This window comes from Halichoerus grypus, chromosome 6 (genome assembly GCF_964656455.1).
Source record: "Halichoerus grypus chromosome 6, mHalGry1.hap1.1, whole genome shotgun sequence".
In the NCBI taxonomy this organism is placed as follows: Eukaryota; Metazoa; Chordata; class Mammalia; order Carnivora; family Phocidae; genus Halichoerus; species Halichoerus grypus.
The window spans coordinates 57,437,951-57,463,318 of record NC_135717.1 but is presented as its reverse complement, the minus strand read 5'-3'; the positions used below and the strand labels follow the sequence as shown (position 1 = coordinate 57,463,318).

The 25,368-nt window shown below is 41.6% G+C and overlaps 1 protein-coding gene across 7 annotated transcripts in view; it reads right to left on the bottom strand.

The window, feature by feature from the left end:
- Nucleotides 1–25,368, bottom strand: part of CACNB2 (calcium voltage-gated channel auxiliary subunit beta 2) — a 377,418-nt gene that overhangs the window by 16,952 nt on the left and 335,098 nt on the right. For 4 of the 7 annotated variants that reach the window (XM_078075192.1, XM_078075193.1, XM_078075196.1 and 1 more), the window contains 6 exons: nt 23,294–23,416; nt 21,124–21,260; nt 16,864–16,940; nt 11,917–12,050; nt 7,936–8,016; nt 7,407–7,465 (listed from right to left, as the gene is read on the bottom strand). In XM_078075192.1, the coding sequence (XP_077931318.1) occupies nt 7,407–7,465; nt 7,936–8,016; nt 11,917–12,050; nt 16,864–16,940; nt 21,124–21,260; nt 23,294–23,416 (611 nt within the window). Of the gene's footprint in view, nt 1–7,406; nt 7,466–7,935; nt 8,017–11,751; nt 11,772–11,916; nt 12,051–16,863; nt 16,941–21,123; nt 21,261–23,293; nt 23,417–25,368 lie in introns of all 7 variants that reach the window. The other 3 variants (XM_078075194.1, XM_078075197.1, XM_078075198.1) reach the window with 1 other exon arrangement.

The window sequence follows — 25,368 nt, the reverse complement described above, 5'->3', positions numbered from 1 at the left end:
AGCACGGAATTTCCAAGTGACTATGTGATGTCCCATTCTTAAATTGGAGCACCACAGTGTTCACTGAGCATCTTAGGGAAAACCTCTTATATGAGAGCCCAAACAAACGGAAGTCAGTAAGTGAACAATACAGCTGACTCCTGCAACGACGTGGGGGTCAGAGGCGCTGACATCCTATGCTGTCCAAAATCCACACAGAGCTTTTGGCTTAACTACTAGTAGCCTACTGTCGACTGGGAGCCTTACCAATCACCTCAACAGTCTATTAACAGATGTTCTGTATGTGACATATATTATATGTTGTATTCTTACAACTATACCTAGGTTTTTCTTAATTCTTCCAGATCGTCACAGTCCTCCCCCCAATTTTCCAACGTATTTATTGGAAAAAAAAAAAAAAAATCCTCCTAGAAGTGGAGCCACATAGTTCAAAGCCCTGTTTTTCAAGGGTCAGCTGTATTCAAACGTGAAAGCTAAGAAATTATTATATCTGTGAAACTGTAACAAATTTCTATTTATTTATTTGCTTAAAGATTTTATTTATTCATTTGAGAGAGAGAGAGAAAGCACAAGCTGGGGAAAGGGCAGAGGGAGAGGGAGAAACAGACTCCCTACTGAGCCGGGAGCTGGACGTGGGGCTCGATCCCAGGACCTGGAGAACATGACCTGAGCCGAAGGCAGACACTTAACCATCTGAGCCACCCAGGCGCCTCAAATTTCTATTTAAAAAGTCAGAATGAGTTTTTGGCAATTAGAAATGACAGTAGAAAGAAAAATTCAAAAGAAGAGAGCTGGGACATAAAAGTTAAACTCAGAAGGGTCAAACAAACAAGGCAAAGAGAAAGAACACAGAAGAAAAGCTATACAAATGAGAGAATCACACAGGAGTTTCAACTTCCAAATAATAAGAACTCCAGAAAAAAGAGTAAAGAAAGCAGAGAAACTTAAAAAAAAAAAAAAAAATCCAGAATTAAGAATCTTGATTTTCCGAATCGACAAGGTCCAGCACAGAGATTGAGAGTTCTATTACCAGGATGTACTCTTACAAATTTCATGACACGGAAGACAAAGAAGAAAGACAGGTCCCACACTGAGGGTCAGAAATGGAAGTGTTCTGTACTTCTCAACATTGGAAGCCAGAAGAGAATGGGGCAGAGTTTTTTCAAAATCCTAAAGGGAAATTATTTCAGCCAGAATTCTCTAGCCGTTTTAACTCTCAATGAAATGGGAGGGTTGATGAAAGATACTTTTAGACATTCAGGGCCTCAAAAAGTTATGTACTTTTATAGGAAACTGTTGGAGGATGCTGTTAAACTGAAATGACAGAGTAAAACCCTACATCAACGGATCTAAGGAAAAGGGGCTCCGACCCAAGAGGAAAGTGAAAGGAATCCCAAGAATAATGGTGAAGGATGTCCCGGAATGACAAATGTGCACCCATCAAAGAGAGAAACCGTCCAGACTAGAGATGGCCAGAACGCTCCCGGAGGTTCAAGAAGACAACACTGAGTGACGACAGGGTGCATTTCAATATTACCATGAGGAGGTTCAGACAGCTGGGGAGTTCAAGGCTGAATTAATGCCAAACACAGAGGAAGTTAAGCGAGCGTAAAAAGTAAAATTACTTATCTCATGGAAAACACAGAGGACAAAGTCATTATGGCGTATAGTATGGCTCATTTGAATATTATCCACAGAGTCACAATACATCCTAAGAAACGGAGCCAGCTGAAATTAGGATTTAACTGTTGGGAGACTGAAGGCGGAGATGGGTGCAGGATGGGAGAGACAGGAAGAGAATATGCATGAGAGCTACATATTCTGCGAGGTAGGAAGGCAACAGATAATGCCTAATACTGAAAATTCAAGTAGCAAATCAAGATTGCACGTTATTTAGAGGCAAGCAGTAAATAACCAAAAGATACAGCTAAAACAGTTTAGAGTGCTTACCAATTGAAGAGCAGGGCATTTGGTAACGTGTGGGAAGGGACCCTGGCTTTTGCAAAGAAATTTGTGTTTATCTATATACTTTAGAATTCATTCTCTCTGGGGTATAGTTCTCCATGAATTTGGACCAATTCATAGAATTCTCTACCTGTAACCACAGTCAAGAAAATAATTCCACCCCCCCCCAAAAATCCCCTTGTGCTGCCCCCTTTGTTGTGATGGGCACCCTCCTGGGGATACAACGGTGACCAGACAGACGAGACAGCGGTGTCACCCAGTCAGCCTGCGGGGAACTGATTCAGCAGCGGGACAGGATTTTCTGTAGTAATACATCCTCCTTCTCCCACATGCTTGGACCTTTCTGCACATGTCACTGCTCAGCTGAGAATCCACTGACCTGCTTCTGTGGTTAGCACTGTAGGCTATGAAGTTGGGTCACTATTCTATTTCAACTCCTACAGTTATGCTTTGGGAATTGTCACTACTTGGGATTCCGCCAAAAAGGAGACCTTGAAAATCCTAAGGGCAAGATTCTGGGGACAATTCAGTTTAGAGCAGTGGTTCTTAACCCTCATGGTATATACCAAGATTGCCACATAAGCTTTTACAGTTACAGAAGATCCTACCTTCGAGATTTGACCTCAGTTGGTCACAGGTGGAACACAAGCCCTTGTTGTTGGGTTGGTGTTTTATTTTTAAAAGTGCTGCAGATGATTCTAATGTGCAGCCAGGCTAGATAAACCACCAGTTTAGAAGAAGTTGTCTCACATCTAAGCAAATTATCTACACGACAAAATAAAGTGATGCAATGTTGCCCAGGATTATTGATTTCCAATAAGATTCCCTCACAGAAAATTCGACAGTTTACATATCCCTACAATTCCATTCCCATTCCAGACACTTCAGTGCTGACAGCTGACATTTTCAAAGTCACTGGGGAGGAAAACCAAATTCATCACTGGTGGTAGCTTTCCTTCTTGTCCTCAATTTCCTTGTTAATTTACCTGTCAATGTCCTACACAGTGAATCCAAAGATTGCTTTGTTTACATGACAGAGTTGGTTAGGATGGATCTGATTGTAAATGGGCTACTCTATTGCACACAACAGAAAGAAGATAATGAATTATCATCTATTCTTTGACCTGACACACTTATGCTATTTAACAGTCAGGATCACGATTCTGACAACTCCCCAGGGCTTCAACAAGTGAAGTTAACTAGGTTTAAGAACAGAAAAGAATTCCTATCAAGAATCTTTTCATCACCAACACTTCCTTTCATATTTCATATTCCTTTCATATTTCATATTTTCTTCCCCTTGGGCTTCTAATTTTTTAAAATAAATTTATTTAATAGATAATGAAGGACTGATTCATTTTTCCCTTTTAAAATTACATGTATATAGAAGTACCTGATACTTTTGCTCAGTTTCCTCCCCCTACTGCTTCCAAAACCAAAAACATTTAATGATTCAGGTACTCTGGGTGTCTTGCCATGGGTTAAAAAATTTTTGCATGGATTTTTGTAAGTGTATCTTATGGACCCTATCAATTCCTTTGAGGATCTTTAGTTGGTGATCTCAAGCCTAGAATGTTGAACTTGAGCTCTATGAGTCAAATGAGCCAAGGCAGGTGCATTAATAAAATCATGTGGAAATTACTTCTGGCCAGAAAGAGCAGACTGACAACATTCAGATATTTTGTTCATTTGTTTCTTAAATGAAATCAGTCTGGATGGGCTAATACTTTAGAACATGGGTCCAAGATATGCCCTATGGCTGGAATCTGTCTTCCAAATTCAGAACTTACTAGGTTTAAACAGTAAGGAAATGCCATCTCATTTCTCCATCTTCGGTATTTTGGAAAGGGCAGTGGGTTAACTCAGTCAGGGAAAGCATAGTGCTTTGTCTAGCAATTTTCTGGATGTGCATGCTCAAGGAGACAACCCCAAATTAGGATAAATGACAGAGCCAAGCATAAAGAACTAAACGGTAAATGAGCCTGATCAGGGGTGTATGCCTTTTTCACTTGGCCAGTGCCAGATAGCCTTGGACCAAGCCAAACGCTGTGTTTTCCTGGCCCAAACTAAAAAATACTTCATAAAGTTATGAAAAAAAAATCAAATTAGAACGTGTGATTATATGGAACTTGATTATAAAGTCTTTTTTACACCTGGGAACATAGTTTCTGCTTTTGTTCCTTTTCTGTCTCTTTCGGCCCTTTGCTTGTCCTGCTGTCGGTTTCCCTGTGTGTCCTTGCCTCCCTGGTGAAAGTCGATATAAATTACAAATGGCTGTAGGAGCAGGTGTGGTCAAGGAAGAAAGCAGTATAATAAGAAATTTAAAAGAATCTGAAACCCACACATACTATCTGTTGTATTGTTAGGATGTGAGAAGGACAGGGATGTAGAGGCACCAGATCTGTCTTGTTAAAAATACAGAAATATAGGGGCACCTGGGTGGCTCAGTCACTTAAGCGTCCCCCTTCGGCTCAGGTCGTGATCTCGGGGTCCTGGGATCGAGCCCCACATCGGGCTCCCTGCTCAGCAGGGAGTCTGCTTGTGCCCCTTCTTCCCCTCTACTCCTCCCCCCGGCTCGTGTGTGCACTCTCTCTAATAAATACATATAATCTTAAAAAATACAGAAATATGAACTCGCCCTGTGTGCTCCCAGGTCCCCTATAATCTACTCTTTGCTTAAATTTCGAAGTTTCCATTTTAGACTCCTATCATAGCTTTGATGCTTCAGGAACTGGCTTAACTTTGACCACAGTGTCCCTGGATTGTTTGACTTAAGGCTTCCTTCCAATTACCTAGAAATAAGCTCCATGAAGCCAAGGCCCTTGTCTGACTTTGTTCCTCACAATGCCCGGCACACAGAGTATGCTCAATAAAATTTGTTGAAGCAAGCTGAAGGGGGAGGGGAAGAGAGAAAAAGCATTACGTCCAAGCCGATTAACATGGCACCCTAGCTCTGTCACCAGTTACTCCTTGTCTAGAGACTTGACTTGAAGACCTCTAAGGAGCTTGCCTTCCACATGATGCTGTGTCACACCCTGATTCCTTCACCCATTTAACCCCCTCCACCGGACCGGCCTTTCTCTAATTCGAGTCAGTGAAATCTTAGCTGCCATTTAAAAACCTTTCCTAGATGTTAACATTCCTGTCAGTGTCAATCCTTCCTCCCTTTACGCCATGTGTACCTCGGACACGCAGGTGCTGAGCTGCCTTCTGTTGCTTTACTTTGTAGTTTACTGCTCAAGCTTTCCATTTATGGTCAACACCTGAGGTCCACAAAGACTGTGAGTGGCTTCCCCATCTCTGCATTTCTTTAGCAGGGCATACATGGGAGACATTCAACACTCACCCACGTACTGTTCACAATGAGCACCATTCCAGGCATTGAGAACGCAACAGTTCACACAGCAGATTGAAGAAAAACAAAAACAAAAGCAAAAAAGCCTGCCCTCATGGAGTTTTTGTTCTAACTGTGGGAGAATGACAATAAACAAAATTAATAAATAAAATATATAAAAGAGTTATGGAAAGAGTCAGGGAAGAGGGAGAGAGAGAGAATGTGTGTGTGTGTGCACATATACCTAGGACAGTCTCTGAGGGAAATGTCTTCCTAGCACAGGGAACTGCAAGTGCAAAGGCCCTGAGGTGGGCATGTATCTGGCTGTCTGGAACACTCATGGAACCACAAGGAAGTCAGTGTGGCAGGAGCAGAATGAGCAAGTGGGAGAGTCTAAGAGATGAAGTCAAAAGTAAGGAGGGGGTAAGAGTGTGGATGGTCAGACTAGAGAGGGTCTTAAAAGCCACTATAGGGACTTTGATTTTTATGCTGAGTCAAAAGAGAAGTCACTGGATGGATTTGAACAAAGCAGGGATGAGATCCACTCACAGTTTAACAGAATTGTCCAGGCTGCTGAATTGAGAAGAGACATCAAGTAAGCAACGACAGAAGCAAAGATACAAGTTAGGAGGCTATTTATGATGATAATCCAGGGAAGAGGTGCTGGTTTCTTAGGCCAAAAGGATAGCAGAGACATATGTGTGAGAAGTCGTTCGATTCTTGATATATTTTGAAGATACAGTCAACGGCATTTGGATGTGGGATATAAGAGACACAGAATAGTCAAGAATGATTCAGTGATTTGGGGTGGATGGGTCTTAGGTCTGAAAGACGAAGGAGGTGTACGTGAGGCATGGACTACTAGGAGAGGAGCAGGTTTGGGGGGAAGCTGGGAGGTTCAGTCTGAGAAGTCCATCTGACATCTCAGTGGTGATACTGAATAGGCAGTTGGATATATGGATCTGGAATTCAGAGGACAGACCAGCGAAGGAATGCTATTTACAAGTCAAACATCAAATGAAATCACTCATGGAATGAATGTAACTAGAAGAGAGAAGACCAAAGGACTTAGCCCTGGGCGCTCCAAGATGTCTAGTCAATGAGGAAGAACCAGCCAAGGAGAAAAAGGAGACGAAGTGAGATAAAAGAAAAATCAGGAAAGTGTGCTTGCCGAAAGCCAGCATATAAAGTATTTAAAAGAGAATGAAGCAATCCAACATGTCAATTAAGAGAAGGACTGAGGCTTCACCCCCTGGATTTAGCAATGTCAAGGTCACTGATGATTGGACATGACTAGTTTTGGTTGAGTACGTTTCAGTATGAGAGGAGAACAAGGATGTACTATGTGTTGAAGGAGCTTTGCTGTAAAGAAAAGGAGAAAAGTGGGACAGCTGGAGGGGAATATGGTTCAAACTTCGGTTGAAGGGAGAAATAACGACATTTTTAGATGCTGATGGAGTTTCCATTAGAATGCGAAGTAGTGATGAGGAGAAAGGAAAGGATTTACAGCTGTGCTGGGATGGGGAATGGGACCTGGTGCCCAAGTGGGTGGGCTGGCCATTGCTAGGAACACAGTGAAAGGAAAAAAAAGCAGAGCATTCAGGCAAACACGCAAGTTGGGCTTGGTGTGGTGGTGGGAACTCTCAGAAGTTCTCCTCTGATTGCCTCTATAGTCTCAGTCAAAGAGGAAGCAAGTTCATTGGGGAGGGAGATGAGAAGGGGCTTGGGGCTTGGTGAGAGAGGAGACGGTGCAGACGTCTTGAAGAGGGGAAACGTGAATAGAAGAGGGATATTGAGTATTATTTCTGGGCAGCCTTAAGAGCCAGCTGATCATGAATTTAGGGAGATACAGGTCAACAGGGATGTGGCCAAGTTCAGCTTACAGACACAGGTGCAGGAACAGAGAGCTGGCTTATCCAGGGTTGAGGATGTGCCGAGCAAATATGACAGATATTTACTGAATCCAGCCGAACTGGATGAAACTCATTGCCCATCGCCATATAGACTTCAGAGGGCAGTTTTCTCTTGTGCTCACATGCCTTGTCCCACCCGGGTTTTGTCATCTTCAAGGAGAAATCCACAAAATCCAGGATTCTGAAATACTCACCGCCCTTCAAATCTGTGTTTTAAAAAATCAAACAACGCTTTTTGCATCATATCTGTGACCTGCAATTGAGCAAGCAATAAATTAAGATACAACAAAAATGTTCCTAATTACGACAAAACAGTTTTATTCCCAAGACCGTTTAAAGACCTAGGCTTCCCATTTGGAAAGCGCAGCATGTGTGAGATTGCCACATTTTCCTGTTGCTGAGATCTGATACAATGACAATTAAAAAAGGCGAAGCTCCCCAAATTTGTCCTGATGTTTTAGTGACAACACATGACGTCGCAGGTGGTTTCAGGCGCTCTCCATTTGATAATGTTTCCCCACACAGGAAACTGAAGCTAGCAAAAGCACCCAAGCAACGGCCATAAAAACAGAACAAAACAGGAAGCAATCTATACCACAGCTTGGAAAACAACGTGCTTCGCTGCTGCAAGCTCTTTAAGCTCTAAATTCAAGGAGGTGGACTCACAAAGCAGTTCAGCTTGTGAAGGTCAAGTGCAGTGTGCCCCCCAGGGCAGCCACCTACCTCATACCCCTTCAGAGAAGGGCCCACCAAGACCACTGGTCGCATAGAAGGTACCACGTCATAAGGAGGAGTGTGCTCTGTCTGCAGAGAGAGGGGAGAGGACTTGAGATGCTTAAAAGGCAGGAGGACCAGAAATATTCTAAGTATTCTAAGTATAAATCATTCTTTCTGAACTGTGTAATGGGAGGCACCGGCTTTCCAGACCTTTCCTTTTTTTTTTTTTAACTCGCCTCTTTCCTCAAGAAAACCAATCAAAGCTTGGTGGGCTTATTTTCCTCAAGTTCTCAAGTTACTGAATTGTCTACAGTTTTCTTGCTCTCTTCAAGAAAGACTACTGACATATTAGTTCCTAAAGCTGCTTTTTGAACAAAAACTAGTTGGAAGGACAGAAAACATGCCTCATGCAGAGTAGGTGCTTTAGGCTTGACAGGAAGTTATTAATACTGCTTTTCAAAGGAATTTGAGAGTTTTCTGCAGACTTAACCCATCAGGCCTAATGTGGGTATTACGGAGAAAAGAAAGGTCTTAATTAGCTTTGCATCTTAGATGTTTGTCTTACCTGGATAAAACCTAATTTCAAAACGTTGTTAACGTTCACTACCAAATACTTGAAAATCTCTGCTTTACTGTGCGAGTTGAAGTTTAAAAAGCATGCTTGTTCCAGTAGTTAGGATCATTGTCACAGGTTAGTGATGAATGGGTTTGGATTTCTGGTTTCTAGACCTTGGAACTTGAAAACTTAAAATGTAAGGTTTGTGTGTCTTGGAAGGAAGGTGGTTAACATGTGATAACATAGTCAAGCATGCTGCAGGGGCCTCAAAAGCTTTGTTATCAACTTGCACATCTAATATGCTTCTCAAGAGTGGTTTAGGTAATGTCTCTGTTATATAACTAATTCATGCCTTCACAATTTCTTTCTTTTTTGGAAGAGCAGGGGGAGGAGCTAAATTCTGGAGCAATTTCTAAAACTTTGCAAAATTTTCAGCTTAGCTGCTTCACATAAAATGATCAAAATAAAGTTTTTCCAGAAAAAATCAGGTAACAGCTAATCTGTTTGATTACATTAAAACCGACTCTTCCCAGTTGGCAGAAAATGCTACGTGGACTCAAAATGACTTTTTTTTTTTTAATGCAGAAGAGAGAGATAAGGCCTTAAACATGGGGGTAAACAAATCACTGTCACCTGAATCTTTCTGCATTAAGGAGTGTCTAAAAAAATATATTTTCAGAATCACAGAGACAGAAAAAAATTTTTTTAACTGTTTTAAGAATTTGAAAAGCTAACGTGTGACTGTAATTTCTGCATCAGCCTGTTACCCAAGAACATTTTATTGTTGCTTAAAATTGCCCATTTGTATAGGGGCGCCTTGGTGGCTCCATCAGTTGAGCGTCCGACTCTTGGTTTCAGCTCAGGTCATGATCTCAAGGGTCGTGAGTTTGAGCCCTGCGTGGGGCTCTGTGCTCAGTGTAGAGCTGGCTTGAGATTCTTTCTCCCTCTGCCCCCTGTTCCCCTCATGCTCTTTCCCGCCTCTCTAAGAAATCAATCTTTTAAAAAAAGTTGCCCATTACAAACTTTCTGACTTCGATTGAATTTAACTTGGGGGTGGGGTGGTGGGGGGGGGCGGGACAGAGTTAAAAAGCATTTCAGTTTCAACAGCTTCCATCTGAGATTTCATCCAGGGAGGCAGACAAATATATTTACAGGGGGCGAAAATAATACTGTGATGGTGCTGTCAAATTTTAGTCCTTCAAATTTTACCTAGTATTCAAAATTAATTTTAATAAACACAAGAAAGGTAGAATACATTTTCAAACAGGGAAAAAAAAAAAAACAAGACAAACATAATACAGTAACAGCACAAAGGCCACAAGCACCACTCTAAAAGCAACCTGAAACATGGAAAACAGTCTCATCCGTGAATCTCAGGTTGTCTCTCTGGTTTTGAGCTCTACATTGAAGTTCACCACATAATCAATAACAGAAGAATGAATACCAGTGCCGAAGGCATCATAAGCATATTTGTCAAGACATTGATACCACCTGGGATCATACTGACACTGTTTCGAAGCCAAGTCCTTATAGCTATTCCATATAAGAATACCTTTTCCATTGTTGGAATTAGGAATATAAATTGCACGGCTACCAAGAATTTTTATTTCGAGTCTGTAAGTATTTCGTGGCCCCGTATTTTAGAGGTCTTTGGTTCCTTCGCTCTCTGGCTGCCAACTAAGAGAAGCGTTACCCATGCTGGTCATCAATCAGCTTCTTATTCAATAGGGTAGCTACAGAAATTACCTTATTTGATGGAATATTGGTACTTTATGCCCTATGGATACCGACACCATCATTTTTATCTACTCTTTCCCACTAGCCTTATTTTGGTTCCAATTCTTTAGCTGAAAAATTGTGATAAACATTTTTAAAGGCTGGGAATTTAAGAGTAAGCAAACTTCCAAAAACGCATCTCGACGGACATGGTTTTAGTTCATGTCACCGCTCTGGAAAATCCAGAGCATCTGAGTGATGCTGATTTTCTAGGCATCGGCGCTAGGAACTCAGTCACTTGGCTGCAAGGTTTAGCTGCGCCGAGAAGACAGGACCAGAAAGAGAGGGCCCACAGGTGCAGGTGTGCATCAGGCTAGGGCTGTCTGTGTTAACACAAAAAAATCCGGGTTTTGATTTTTGGAGCGCCGAGGTCTTGCATTATAAAAGTAACCCTCATTTATTTAAAAAACAAAAACAACAAACTTCCCAGTTCAGTCTCTGACACCTCGTGATTTTAGAGTTCCTCCATGTGGCAAAACGCTCGTGTGCAGGGGGAAAGAGCCGAGGACACGGAGCTTGGGGCAGAAGAGGCTTTCCTCCACACCCACGTCACGATGTCCCCATGGTGTGCCGGCCACAGCGACAGGAGGAAGTAGGATTCCAAAAGACAGCACAGTTGGCTCTGCAAAGTGGTGTGCGAAAAGAAAGGAAGGAATGGAAATTGTGTGTGTGTGTTTAAGGGCGGGGGTGGGGTGCGAATGTCCTTAAAAAATAATGCTTTCAAGCTACAAAATGCGTGAAAGGAAACAGACTTGGTGTGGAGTCAAGAGAGCTCAGGAATACCCTTGGTTTCCAGTCGGGGGACGAGGAGCCTCACCGCGTAGCACTGTGGCTGGCCAGTGGCAAAGGCTCTACGCACAGCCACTGCCCCGTTATCCGACAGGTGAGATCCTGCAGCCTGACTGTGACGGGGGAGGCAAGAACATCGGGAGAGTATTTATAGATGACAATAGGAAAAACTCACAGTAAACCGCCAAAACAAGCCTGCAGTTTTCCACTGGTCTTGTTCATCTGCAGATTTTGCACCTAGTGGATTAGAAGTTTAAATACTGACTAAATTAAAAATTGAATACTTTTTTTTTTTTTTAGTACAAGCTATGTATCTGGATATCATAAATCAGAATCTAATAATGGTTTTAATATGCTTGATAGAAGTTAAATTTCTGGAAAAAAGAGACAAAGACAGACAGGATAAGCATGCACAATAGAGGTGCATTATGTGGGGTTGTCAGTGTTTGACGTCTTGGGGATGTTTAAACCAAGTCCCTCGGTGGTAGATATTATTCCATCAAAAAGGATAAGTACTGTAATAGTGCTTTAACAGGTCCACTCACTGAATTTAGTCGGTTTGAAATGCATGGACTCAATTAGCTGTTTGATAGGTTCTGTTCTTAGGACAGAAATGACTGCGTTTATTACTAAAACTTCGGGCTTTGATGCTAATGATGCCAGTGGCAGGATAAACACAGCTCATGTCAATGTAAACTTACCGATTTCTGCTTCTGCTTAGCTACAGCAGCATGGAAAAGAAACAAAGAATAACACAGCATGCACGTTATTGGCTTATCAAAGGACACAGACAGTCAACAGGACTAGAAATGTGACGCAGTGCAGTTGAGCGGGTGGACAGATGGGAGCTTGGAAGTTAATGTTACCTTCTTAAAGAAGGGCATTCTTTTCTCTTTGGAGTGGGGTGACGTTACACTGTTTGCACTGGGTTTAGGGGAGCGGTGGTTGGCTGGAATATCATTTTCTTCTGCATCTAAGCCAGTAGCATCTATGTCTATAGCTATATACAGACAAACAATTCAAAAATCATCAGGCAGACAGGAGAGGAAAAACAGGTTATAAAAAAAAAATAAAATGAAAGCAAATAAAACGAACCATAGTAAAAGATCTATCATGAGTGCTCAGCATAGTCAACAAAGTAAAATGTAAAGGTAAGGCACGTTAAGAACGCAATGCAATCAAACCTAACAATACCGAGAGATCCCCTCATGATATCTGTCTGCTTGAACACGTGAGTTCTATGCTAGATCTCTTGAATAAGATTTTTAGAGCAACATTTTTAATTTGTAGTTTCAAATAGACTACTGATAGTTTTCCATGTCAACTGCATAGAAGGTATGGTCCGGAACATCTGGCTTCACGTCTTACAGTATCTTCAGTCAGCTTTCCGATAATAAGCAACTGCATTGGTAACCTTTATCATGATGTGCCTCAGATTTCTTGTTTTGCTTGGTTTTGTGTGGGGAGAAAAAAGTAAGGGCAATGTGGAAAGCGTCACTAAAAACGCAAGAGGCATCTGAGGGAAAAGTGAGAATAGAAAAATCCCCAATTCAGGCAACACAAAGGAGTCCTACACAAGGCAAATGATCCCAGGAGGCTTCCAGGATGGGCAGGATTAAAACGATTTCAAGATGGTATAGACCCCCTCAGGCAGGCTGACTGAAAACTAGTTAGAAAACATTTCATTTGGAGATCGGTCTCCAAATGAAATGAGTCTAATAAAATGACATAATAAGGGGACTTCCACTGATTGATATGAAGCCCTCATATAAATGCATTAAACATGAGAAATGGAGTGGAAGGGCATGAAGACCCCAGAGAGCATGGCAGGGGTCTCTTTGTCTGCAGAACAAGAGGTTTAGGTCTGTGGTTCTACATGCTTTCACTTTAAAAATCTTTTGCCTTGAAAACCAGAGCGCTCAATGATTAAGTGTTAAATGGAAAAAAAAAAAAAAAAGACCCATAATCTCATTTCGAGGTTTATAAAAAACGCTTCCACCTGCAATTACTACAGGGTTTTATCCACCGCAGAACCAGAGCTGGAAAGTAGTTTGAAGATCACTTTCAACCCCCTTATTTTTAAGATTGAAATGATAATTCAAGAGTTGAAGGGACTTGCTCTTGGCAAAAACAAAAAAAAACCTTGGCGGAGCCGGGACTCAGAAGCAAGCCCCCACCTGTGCCCGCACCCCCGCACCTCGCTGCCCCTGCAGGTGAGCGCTCTCCATGCAGGCACCCTTCCTTCCCCCAGCCCAAGGGGGTGGGGGTGGGGGGTCCGTCCTCACTGCCAGGATTCAGGAAGGGGCCGTAGAGTGGAGCTCAGGAGAAAATTAGGCTATGGTTTAGTTGAGGTCACAGAAATCTAACAAAAACCACAGTCCATTCAGATAAGGAGCAAATTACCATCGGAAATAACCATTCGGCGTCACAGGGCAGCCCCCATCCCTGTGCCCCACGAGGAGCACACTGGGGTCACACTCGGGCAGCCGCTGCTACCCTCTTCGGTATGGGGGCAGATCACCCGACAGCCGTCACATTATTTTTCAATTTTGAGGTTATTACGGATATGAGGTGACTCAGCCTTTTGAAGACTAAGAGCTTTCGCTTAATTGTTCCTTTGAGTCATCTGAGGAGGTCGAAGGTGTGTGATGGAGCGATTCCCTGGCACTGTTTGCACAACGTTGCACGTATCAACGACTGCTCGCCCAGAGAGCGCGTAGGATTCTCTCTCCGGTGAAAGTACTAACAGTCTGAGTTAATTCCAGCTATTTAGTTAGACTTACCTAGTAAATAAGTCTCTTTGCACCACCCACACACGTTGACGCACTGAAAGGGTCAGCATGCAGCGTGGGACAGAAACGCTATGAACTGATGCTGACTTTTATCCAACCCTATAAGGCTCTTCCTATTGAATCCTAACTTAGGAAGCATGTTGTGTCTTCCCAGCTACGATGGAGAGGATCTGGATCAGTTCTTCACTATCTCTGGGATAGACCTTAACCAGCATCAGCTAAGTTTCCTTTCCAGTGGTAAATTCCCATCTATTTTTCCCTTTCTCATCTTTTCTTGGGCTTTGTAGAGGCCACCTTCAAGGGACAGTACTTCCTGAGAGCGTTTCTGAAACTGAGGATACCTACAAGCATGTCCCGAGTTGACAGGACGTTGGCAAAGTTCATACAATAGATTTTACAATTTGGCCCTTCAGTCTGGTCTGCTGTGATCAGTGGGTGGATTTTTAAAAAATTTTTTATAGGAAGAGTGGAAATGCATAAAAAGTTTAGCTATAATATTGCCCAGATGTTTGGCGACCCACACATAGCCTCAGAGCCTGAGTCAGGTTTGAAATTTACCTATATTTGGACACAAGGGCTCAAAATGCCTAATTGAGAACTTTCCAATTTATTAGTTCTGACTTTTGGTTAACTTAAATTTAAAAGCATCTGGGTTCATTCCAAAACACAGAGAATTCTAAAACATTTGGCCGCTTTCAAAACACATTAAAGAAATTTACTAAGACAGTTAAGAAGCATGTTCAACTCTTCAGAGCTCCATACACTTTATTAGACTCAGATGGTTGCCCTTTTTTGTTTCATACTTGTATCTGCAGACCTTGGCAAACATTAGTATTGGGAAAACTACTTCCATAAATATGAAAATAGTTTCTTCTATTGGTCCTCAACAGAATTTTTTTTCTTTTTTTTTTTTGGTGGAGAGCCTTGGCAGCATTTTTTGAAATCTAATTTGTAACTTCATCTTAGACACTTGGGTCCAGTTGAGGGGCATGCTGGGGTGACCCGTGCAGGCATGCACAAGTAGGTCTGGGGTGTGTGTTGTGTAACTGGCTACCACCCCATTACCTAGAGGAGAAGTAGAAATTTTTCCTTTTTCAACTCCTTGAGAAACTCCAAGTATATTTACTTTAGGCAAATGCTTGTATTCTTCGGTCTAGCAATGGGTGAGGTGAATTGTAGATAGGGCCTCTGGGAGATACAGGTGAAAGTTAGGACTGTAGGCCAATCCATACTGGACTGGTTAGGCAGTTTACCCTGGAGGTGGGGTGGGGTGGGGTGGGGGAATCTTCTCTGTAGAAATTCTCTAAAGTTTTCCTTTAGAGAAGCTGTGGCATTGATATGAAAATTATAGCAGGTTCCTGATGTGCCCGACTATAAATTCATAGTTAGCAAATGTCTCCAGTCCTTTAAGTCGCGAGCGTTTTCTGTTCTCGGTATTCAGAGAAGTTATTCCAACGTCCTGTATCTGTATAAAACTTGGATCAAGTTTTAAATCATCTTTACTTTATTGTAGTAACCTTTAGTTTTAATGATACATATCCGTCTACAAAAACAGAATGTTATTTTACAAACACACCTTTCCTGGTCTATAGGGGTAGTGCTGACCTCTGCGGATGGGGCTGCAGTACTATCACTAGATGATGTAACATTTCCCCATTTCAGGAGCCTGGTGATAGTCCTCCGGAGTCTCTGAGACGGCTTTTAAGATATTATACAAAGGGTACAGCTTTCTGTCCTAATCTCTATAATTTTACATGTTTGAGAAGGAGTGGAGATAAGCCTCCTTTGCCCTGTGCATTCAGTAAACAGCTACCCTCCACTGGTGGAGGGAAGACAGAAGCCTCACATAATCCCTAAAAGGGCTTCAATTTTCATTTCAAACATACTATTTTACTTGATTTTGGACAACTCAGAATTACTGCAAGTCGTACGTACAAGGTATTTGAAATCAATATGCACCCTAAAACGATTTATTTCTTATTTAAGTGCTCAGATTTTGCACTTAAAAAGTTCTATCATTTTTATTAAGACTTTGGTCTCTAAAAGTCACCAACATTCAGGAACAAGGCGTGATCAGGAGTAATAGGGGAATCCTGTTCTTAAGACAGGCTAGAGTGCAATCACTTCCCTAACTTGTCCATAGATGTGCGCTCTTCCCACTTTCAGCTTCCTCAAAATCACCCTAGGAATCATTCCACTCAAATACTCCGCTGGTGAGTCCTTGCGATCTTACTCTGACTCATCTGCATCTCTTAGCACACTAAGATGCTGATGATTATGGGCTTTCTGCAATTCTACCAATTAGTCTCCAATTTATATACAACTCCAGAATGGTAGAGTTGCCAGATTTAACAAAGAAAAATACAGTCAAATTTCAGTTTCAGATAAATTTTTTTTACTGTATTTCTCATACAATACTTACACGAAAAAAATTATTCATTCATCTGAAATTCAAATTTAATGTGGCATCCTTCTCCACTGCCTTGGAAAGAAAATAGTTACTCTTCCTACAAGTGTTTCTGTCTCTTTTCAAGACTTCTACTCATCTCCTCCATCTTCCACAGAGCCTTTGGGATAAAACTCATCACCATCACTTTATTCTCCTTTCCTTGGCTTTCGAAAGCTTTTATTCTTCTTCTGCCTTTATTGAATATTGAGGCCAACAACACACATTGCACTGTGGCTGATGGTGGGCATTCACCCATTCGCTGCCCATGACAATGTGCTGGGCACCACGGTGTGGGGGTGTGTGTGCATAGGGATAAAAAGTTAGATACATTCATCGTTTTGGTCATCTAAACAACTTACAGTGAACACATGGACATATTTCCTTTTTTCAAAGCCCTGAAAAAAATTTCCCCATATTATTTCTTACTCCATGTAGGCACTCTTATTTCTAATGGCTTTTAATCCTTCTAGGGTTCACAAAGGGACCCTGTGTATGTACAGTCACACAACTAGAGGAGATCGAGGAGAGCATGAAATGCAGAGTGTACCATTCCGCACTCGTTGCCTACTTACCGGATGATGGCGGTGTAGATTTTCTGGAACTAGGTACTATGTCACCCAAACTGGATGATGAATTTCCTCCTGATTTACTGGAGTAAAGCAAAAATTTTATTACACCTGACACTTATTTCAGACATTAAAACATTTGTATCGCTCAATAAACATGATTAGTCATTGGGTTTCTACTGAACTTTAAATTTGTCTTTCCTACAAGGAGGAAAATAGCAACTTCCCAGTGGAGATTCCTGGAGTACTTGAAACAGCCATGTAATAGTCTCGGTTTCAAATTCCAGGTTTAATTTTAAAAGGCCCTGGGAGAATGGAAAAGAACTTGGGTAATTTCTGCAGCCCTCAAATTCTCTGCCAGCATCACGGAGAGACAGCAACAGAGCCTTCCTTTGCTTCTTAGGTTGGAGACCCTCTGAAGCAGTGCAGAGAACCTTAAGGTTAACACCAAAACTTGGGGTTTTCTCCTCATTTGGTTTGCTTCTTTGTCTCGGCTTGGTCACTTTTAGTGTCTTAAAACCGAAAGTATTCAAACTTTCCTGAGCAACCTATAGAAGAAAAACACTGCCACACTCAACTTGCTAACCTTTGCAAGACACACAAAGGAACGGGACAAACACGGTGTGACATGATTTAACCCTTCACTAGCAGTTAGCATTCGGAACGTGTCTCACGCATGACTAACATGGAGGCTTCGACCTGGTTCATTGAGGCACAATTTGAAGAGCACATACTACGGAACCACCACATTCTAAAATTCGATATGTGACATGCCAGTGTCTTGGAAACTCTAGACGTAACATCAGAACAAGAGCACTGATGTTTTTTATCAGCATCCCAGCACGCTAAATATCCTATTACTAAAAGGCCTCCTTCACAGGTGAAGACGACGGGAAGGAGTAGCAAGGGATAGGCGATCTTGGCAAGACAGTTTTACTGCCTAACATTTATTATCAGAGCCAACCCTGGGTCTAGTTGAAAGAATTTGCCACAGGGACCCCTGGGTGGCTCAGTCGTTAAGCGTCTGCCTTCGGCTCAGGTCGTGATCCCGGGGTCCTGGGATCGAGCCCCGCATCGGGCTCCCTGCTCCGCGGGAAGCCTGCTTCTCCCTCTCCCACTCCCCCTGCTTGTGTTCCCTCTCTCGCTGTGTCTCTGTCAAATAAATAAATAAAATCTTAAAAAAAAAAATTTGCTACAATGTCTATGCACCGAAGGGCAATGTTTAAGTTACATAAATATTAATATGAAAATATAAATTCCACTAAAACACCAGTAAGCAGGTTGAATTGTATTGCTTCTGTTCTGGCAGTTTAATGCGTAAAACAGACCAACATCACAAACGGAAAGCAGCTATAGCAGGAGCCTCTGCATCTTTCTGAGGTTCTTAAGAGATACGCCAGTGCATTTAACAAGGATACCAGACAGGACGTAAAATTAATAAAAAGTGGTATTTACAGAAGCAATTTCTGGTCGTTTTACAAGAATATACCCATTACCCCAGGACCAAAACATTTTCTTCTAGAAGTTTTTTTTGTTTTTTTTTAATGTGTTTGGTTTTTGTTTTCACTTTTTCTAAAGTCCCAAGTCTAATTTCAGTTCAAGCATGGGTCTGTTTTACATTCTCGTTGAATTTTAATAAAAGTCAAAGTATTATTTGGATTGTGTAAAATTTCGACAAACAGCACAAATAGTCAAAATGTTCAAAATGCAAATTTGCCCTTTTCATTCTAGACAAATGCAACATTCCTGACCTCTGCCCCAATTTACTACCTTTGATTTCTGTCGATTTTTATAATTTAATAATCAGAGTTTTTACATACTGCTGAATTCTGGTTACGTCCTCAAAATAAAACTGTACTTTGAGTGTTAGAAGCCAAATGTAAAAATCTCTAAAAGCAAGTAAAAATGCCTTCACAGACTGAGGCAAAAGCTTAGGTAAAGAGAAAAGACAAAATAAAATCAAGAAAATCAAGAGAAAAGACACCCAGTTATAGGAAAGGTAACCTAGCTCCCTAGAATAAGTTATGAGATGTTACTCCCCAAATGTAATTCATAGTCTCTTAAGGGAAAAAAAAATGCAATAGCAAGCCAATCTGTCTAATATAGTAAATAATAACAGATGGCAATGTTAATAACGATCTGTTCTGTCCTTGCTGTGCCAGGCCTCACTACGTGATGTGCGATGGAGCAGGGTAATCTGTCTGAGGTCAGGCTACAGTCAGATCAATCCAGTTTTCATCCTGATTCTACTGCTTACTAGTTGTGCAAACTTGCTCAAGTTCCCCACCTTCCCTTTGCCTGCTGCCCCATCTGGAAAGTGGAAGCTCTAGTACCTACTGTTTCCGCAAGCGCTTATAAAGCTGAGCTGATGACTCACATCAGACCAGGGATGACCACGCGGGAGGCAGAGGAAACCGTGCTTCCTTAACAATTTTGGCCAAAACTTCTCCCTTCCTACGCTTTAGGAAGTAGTTTTCCTTTCTCGGTTTGTACACGAATAAGCAGAGAAAGATAAGTATGTCTCTGCAAAAACCCATCCCAAATTTTCCATAATGCATTCTACAAAACGCTATTCCAAAGACATGAACCAAGAAAAATTTAAGATAATTTTAGTATATGCATGAAAAATATCCCTATCCCACTACCCAGATTCACAGTACACATTGATGTATTAAAGGCCCAGAAAAGGGACACCTGGGTGGCTCAGTTGGTTAAGTGTCTGCCTTCGGCTCAGGTCATGATCCCAGGATCCTGGGATCGAGCCCCGCATCGGGCTCCTTGCTCAGCGGGGAGCCTGCTTCTCCCTCTCCCTCTGCTGCTCCCCATGCTTGTTCTCTCTCTCTCTGTCAAATAAGTAAATAAAATCTTTAAAAAAAATAATTTCCTAGTACCTACCTAGTACTGTCCTAAACTTACTTGACCAGGAAAACTCTTGAAAATGCTGAATTATTCTTAACAACTAAAGCCAAAACAAGCATCCCCTATCTGAGATAACATCAAACCTCAACAACCTATATACCGCCAAATTGAAAACAGCAATATCTATACCCTATGAAAATAATTTTCCACATTGAGATTTTATTAGCTAGTATTAAGATACCAGGATCAATACAGAGAACAGAAGAATACACAATACACACAAGAGTACACAATAAAGCCAGGAGAACACTGGAAATTGTATGAACAGAATCAGATCTTCAACATCCTACAAGTCAGATGCACATGCTTTGTAGATCTGCACGCATCTACTTCTATATGACTACATGCATCTCACAATCTGAGAGCCGCCAATAACGTAGGGATTAATGAAAGCCAGAGATGAGGTAGAGGTCTCCAAAAAGGGAGGAACTGCATCTGAACTAAAAGAACCTGACAGTTACAAAATACTAAAGAAGATGGATGTTCCAAACCAAAAAGGATCTTATATTTTACTGGTTTGCAGATGCTTGATCAAAAAAAAAAAATTCTTGCTAATGCTAAAGTATTACCATTGAATACAAAGGATTTTACAGCATTATAGAAACAAACAAAATCTAAGCTAGAGAAAACAGAAGCCTAGCTGTTCACATTAGTGAAAAGATTTGCCCAAATCACATCCCTTCCCACGGGGAGAAGCAGACCATGTTCTCAGAGGTATCCACATTAGGTTCAATTTCAAATTCACTCCATGTCTGAGTGAATTCTTTTCAGTCTTCCAGTGATTCTTTTATTGAGGGGCATATAACTTCAAGAATCCTAGGAAGGAGTACTCAGCCCCAGCATATTACATAATTCGTTTAACTGCTATCTGCAAAGGCAGTTTTAACTGGTTTCATACTGGGTTTCCCTATAAGTGCTTAGCAATGGGTAGACCTGAAAACTGAGTTTCCCAACTGAGGATGAAATGAACAGATCACAAGACCTGCTCCTGGCCAGTGATGACTAAGACCGTCATGTCTAAAATGCCTCCCCACCCTGCCGGGCAGCTAGCAACACCAGGATTAGTCACCAAGGCTGCTCAGGGCCAGAATGCTTTCAGTAAGAGATTAGGACGTTAGAACTTCCTCTGCACTGAAGCCCAAACTTAATACTCGATGCCTTTATTATTAACGAGAACAATTAATTTGATTCCCAAATAAGATGAAAATCAGACGCTGGGATGCCACCACTAAACCATACCGCAAGTCCGCTTTTCAACACATAATAAAGACTGCGGGACACAGAAAACAGGAAGACACAAATGACCATATAATGTGGACTTTTACACAAACGCTGTTTTTCTCATACCTGGAGTAGAATTTCCCTTGCTTGGCTCTCTGTTCATGCTGTAGCCTCATATTTTCTAGTTTCACCGGGCTTGGAATGAATCCGATTTCACAGCCTTCTTTCACCAATCGTCCTATCCACCAGTCATTGTTAAATTTCTAAAGACAAAATCAAATTTGTTTGCCATCAGTGCACAGAAGTTCATGCCTTCAGATTGTTTTTCTTCTACATTAACTATTTTCGGTGGAGAGGCATGTTACGGCAATTACAGTAAACTATGCCTCAACATCACAACTGGAGAAACTCTAAGGGTTTCATGGTTGAGCATGTACGAGTAAAGTATTTCAACGAGCTCAGCAATCCACCGGCAGGCTAGACTCTTCCTTCTCTTTACTGCTATGCTTTGAGACTAGCCTGAATTCCAATGCAGCTTCTGTAGGATCACCTCCCCTGGTTCAAAGATTAACAGCCCTTCCTATCAAGAGACCATTAGGAACTAGGGAGTGCTACAGAGGCCTCTTCTATAATCAGATTACTTAAAAATATTAAGAGTGGGAGAGAAAAACCGAAATCTACCTGAAATATCTTGTGTCAGAGCAAAATGTCCCTCTGTGCAAACAGGTTTCTGATTATGGTACAGTATTCACAGAGGATTTCTCCACTCACGTGGATGTTCACAGTTTCTCTCTTGCAGATAGAATATTTTTTCCTAAATCTTTATGTTTGGTTTTACTTCTCTCAACTGAATGGTATCTTTCCAGTCTGTTCTTGAGCATTTCAAAGAAGACTACCCACTCTGTTTTTCTTTTCCTTCCATGGTAGAAAAGAGATCTCTCTTCAAATAGCAGCCATCAGGAGGGGACCCTAGACTAACCTAACTTCCTGTTGTAAAGCCAGATTCCAGGCATGTCATTAATTCTGACAACTTTTTCTATCTTTCCTTCCCAGCCAGTATTCATATCTCTTTCTAAAAGTTAATGAAATGGTAGGCTCTAAAGTCTCTAGGCTTGGGCACCCAGCTGGCTCAGTCGGTTAAGCGTCTGCCTTCGACTCAGGTCATGATCCCAGGGTCCTGGGATCGAGTCCCACTTCGGGCTCCCTGTTCAGTGGGGAGTCTGCTTCTCCCTCTGCCTCTGCCCTTGCTCCCTCCCCTCTGCTCGTGCTCTCTCTCACTCTAATAAATAAATAAAATCTTAAAAAAAAATAAATTCTCTGGGCTTTTTTTTCTTACATATATAAAAAAACATATTTGAGTCGAGGCTAAAACTGTACCTCTCTACCTCTTTACCAGAGTTTTAGAGTATGGATTTATTTTTTTTAATACATTTTTGTTATTGGAGTCTAGTCTAAGCTCTTTTAATTGGCAGTCATCACCTCCTTTACTTACAGCCCGTATCACAGTGAGCACTGAAATTTACATATGCTCCTCATGACCTGTCATCCCTCAGATGCAAGTCGCTCCAATTCTCATTCCTGCAGGTCCAAGGAAACCTCATACTCACACACTGAGAACATCATTCAGTGGGAATTTCTGCTCTTTTCATACCATATTCTGCAGAGCAGGCATTTGATAAATGTTGACTCAAAATAAACCTTAACTAAGGGTGCATTTTTCCAGTGTACGGATATGAATCATTGTTAACTGACAGGTGGAGACCTTTGGCATGGAGAAAAAGGGAGTGTTCTGCTCTACTCCTTTGCCTCAGTAGCTCCAAGGCTTACCATTCTCCCTTCCACGGCAGATATTTACCACCCAGGGAGGGTCCAGGGCATCGGTGGTCTGCGTTCAGGCATTGTCAGCAGAAGAGGAGAGATCATGAATTCTAGGTATTATTATTAACCCTCCCCAGATGGTTAAACTTGAGACGTGAGGGGAAAACGACACACGGCCAAGGTTAAAAATTAAAAGAAAAAGTACAGGTTATGCATAAAAAAGGATCCTCTACTCCAGTAATTCCCAATTTCTGGGTCACAGAGCCCAGGGGAGCCCTGAACTTAGTGCAAGATGCCTTTGACTTCTTTCTTCTTTAAAAAGGTTATATTTATATTAGAAAAGGTTGAGCGGCATTGCATCCGCGCACGTTACACAAGGGGGGGCCACGTGCAATGCTATGTCACGGCCGTGAGAGAGAAGAAATGATGTCTCAAGGTGAAAACGCATGCGGGCAGAAATTCAAATCCTTTTCCTTACTTCCTTAACATGCAGAAAATCTTTTGCTTCGAAGGAGATGGCCATGCCTGGCACCGGAACGTCATCTTCGTGGGCTGCACTATAGCTGACATTTGTCCGAACGGCAAATGCAACGGGCTTTGTCTAAAGAGGGAAAAGAAAGGGAGAAAAAAGTAAAAAAAAAAAAAAAAAAAAGAAAAGAGAAAAACAACCGAGTTCCTCTCTTTTCTCCCCATGATACCACCCAACATACACTGAATTATCTACTGTCATTGTTGTTTTCTTCCATCTGTGTTCCTTCTCACAAAACAGCTCATTAGTATTCACGGCACAGGAAATCTTTGCACTGTGCACCGCATACCACCCATTTCTGAACTAGGGAAAGGCCACTGTTCTCTTTGAAAGCAATACAAGTAATGAAGGTGAAGATGAAGTCCCGAAACATGTGTTTACAACATAATAACTTGTAGCCACTGGAAATCAGGAGACACACACAGAAGGATAAAGTGCCCCGTTCTTCTTTGGTCTCAGTGAAAAAGACCTAGTAACTGCCACTCCCACCCCAAACAGCTACTTTAATGAATAATGATATAATTCTAGAAGTACAGTGTTTGGGGTGAAAAAAGAACCAGAGACTATGTCTAATTCATGGCTGCAGGGAATTATGAAATCAGTGACCTTTAATTCTTTTTTTTTAAGATTTATTTATTTGAGAGCAAGAGAGAGAGAGAGAGAGAGCACAGCGGGAGGGGCACAGGGAGAGGAGAGAGAGTCTCAAGCAGACCCCACACTGAGCGCAGAGCCTGATGCAGGGCTTGATCTCACGACCCTGAAGTCACGACCTGAGCTGAACCAAGAGTCGGACACCTAACCGGCTGAGCCACCCAGGTGCCCATCAATGACCTTTAATTCTATTATTTTTCCTCCTTGAGTTTGGTCAACCATTGAAGATGGTCACATGAATTAAGCCATCCTTCATTATTTGATGCTTTGCAAATTTACAGGTTAAGTATTTGTCCTCTATCTAGGCAATTCCCATTTATCTACAAGGTGAGGAAAAAACAGGTAAGCACAGAAACGGTGAAAAGCGGTATTATTGTCTTAACTGGCATTGTGTTTTTTCACAATGTGGGCACATGGACTTTTTCTGAGCAGTTTCTCCCTACTGAAGGAGCTCTTCTTTTGCCTGGCTTGTCAGGGAGGAAAAATGAGGATTTGGAATAAGAGCCCATCTTTATTTCCAAATTTTCCACAGTTAATCTGTTCACAGGATTGTTGTCTGGGTTGAGGACCAAGCTAAGAGCCAAGAAGTCACTCAGATCCATCCACAATATGCAGACTGAGAAAGGCTACCACATTCTGGATAAAGGCACAGTAGACACAGAGTGGACATAAGTATAGGAAATCTGATTCTTGGTATCCACTATGATCTTTAATGACATAGAAGGTGCTCTTCCTCTAATGGAAATAGGGACTTTTTAAAAAAAGATTTTATTTATTTATTTGTCAGAGAGAGAGAGAGCACAAGCAGGGGGAGTGACAGGCAAGGGAGAAGAAGGCTGCCTGCTGAGCAAGGAACCTGATGCGGGACTCGATCCCAGGACTCTGGGATCATGACCTGAGCTGAAGGCAGATGCTTTACCAACTGAGCCATCCAGGTGCCTAGAAATAGGGACTTTAAAAAAAGAAAGAAAAAAAAAGTTGCCTATAATTCTACCACTGAAACACAATCCTTTATTTTTTTATTTTTTAAATTTAAATTCAATTATTTAACATATAGTGTATTACTAGTTTCAGAGGTAGAGTTCAGTGATATTCATCAGTCTTATATAATACCCAATGTTCATTACATCACATGTCCTCCTTAATGTCCATCACCCAGTTATCCCATCTCCCCATCTTCCTTCCCCTCCAGTAGTCCTCACTTTGTTTCCTATGATTAAGAGTCTCTTATGGTTTGTCTCCCTCTCTGGTTTCGTCTTGTTTTATTTTTCCCTCCCTTCCCCTATGATCCTCTGTTTTGTTTCTTAAATTCCACATGAGTGAGATCATATAATTGTCTTTCTCTGATTGATTATTTCGCTTAGCATAATACC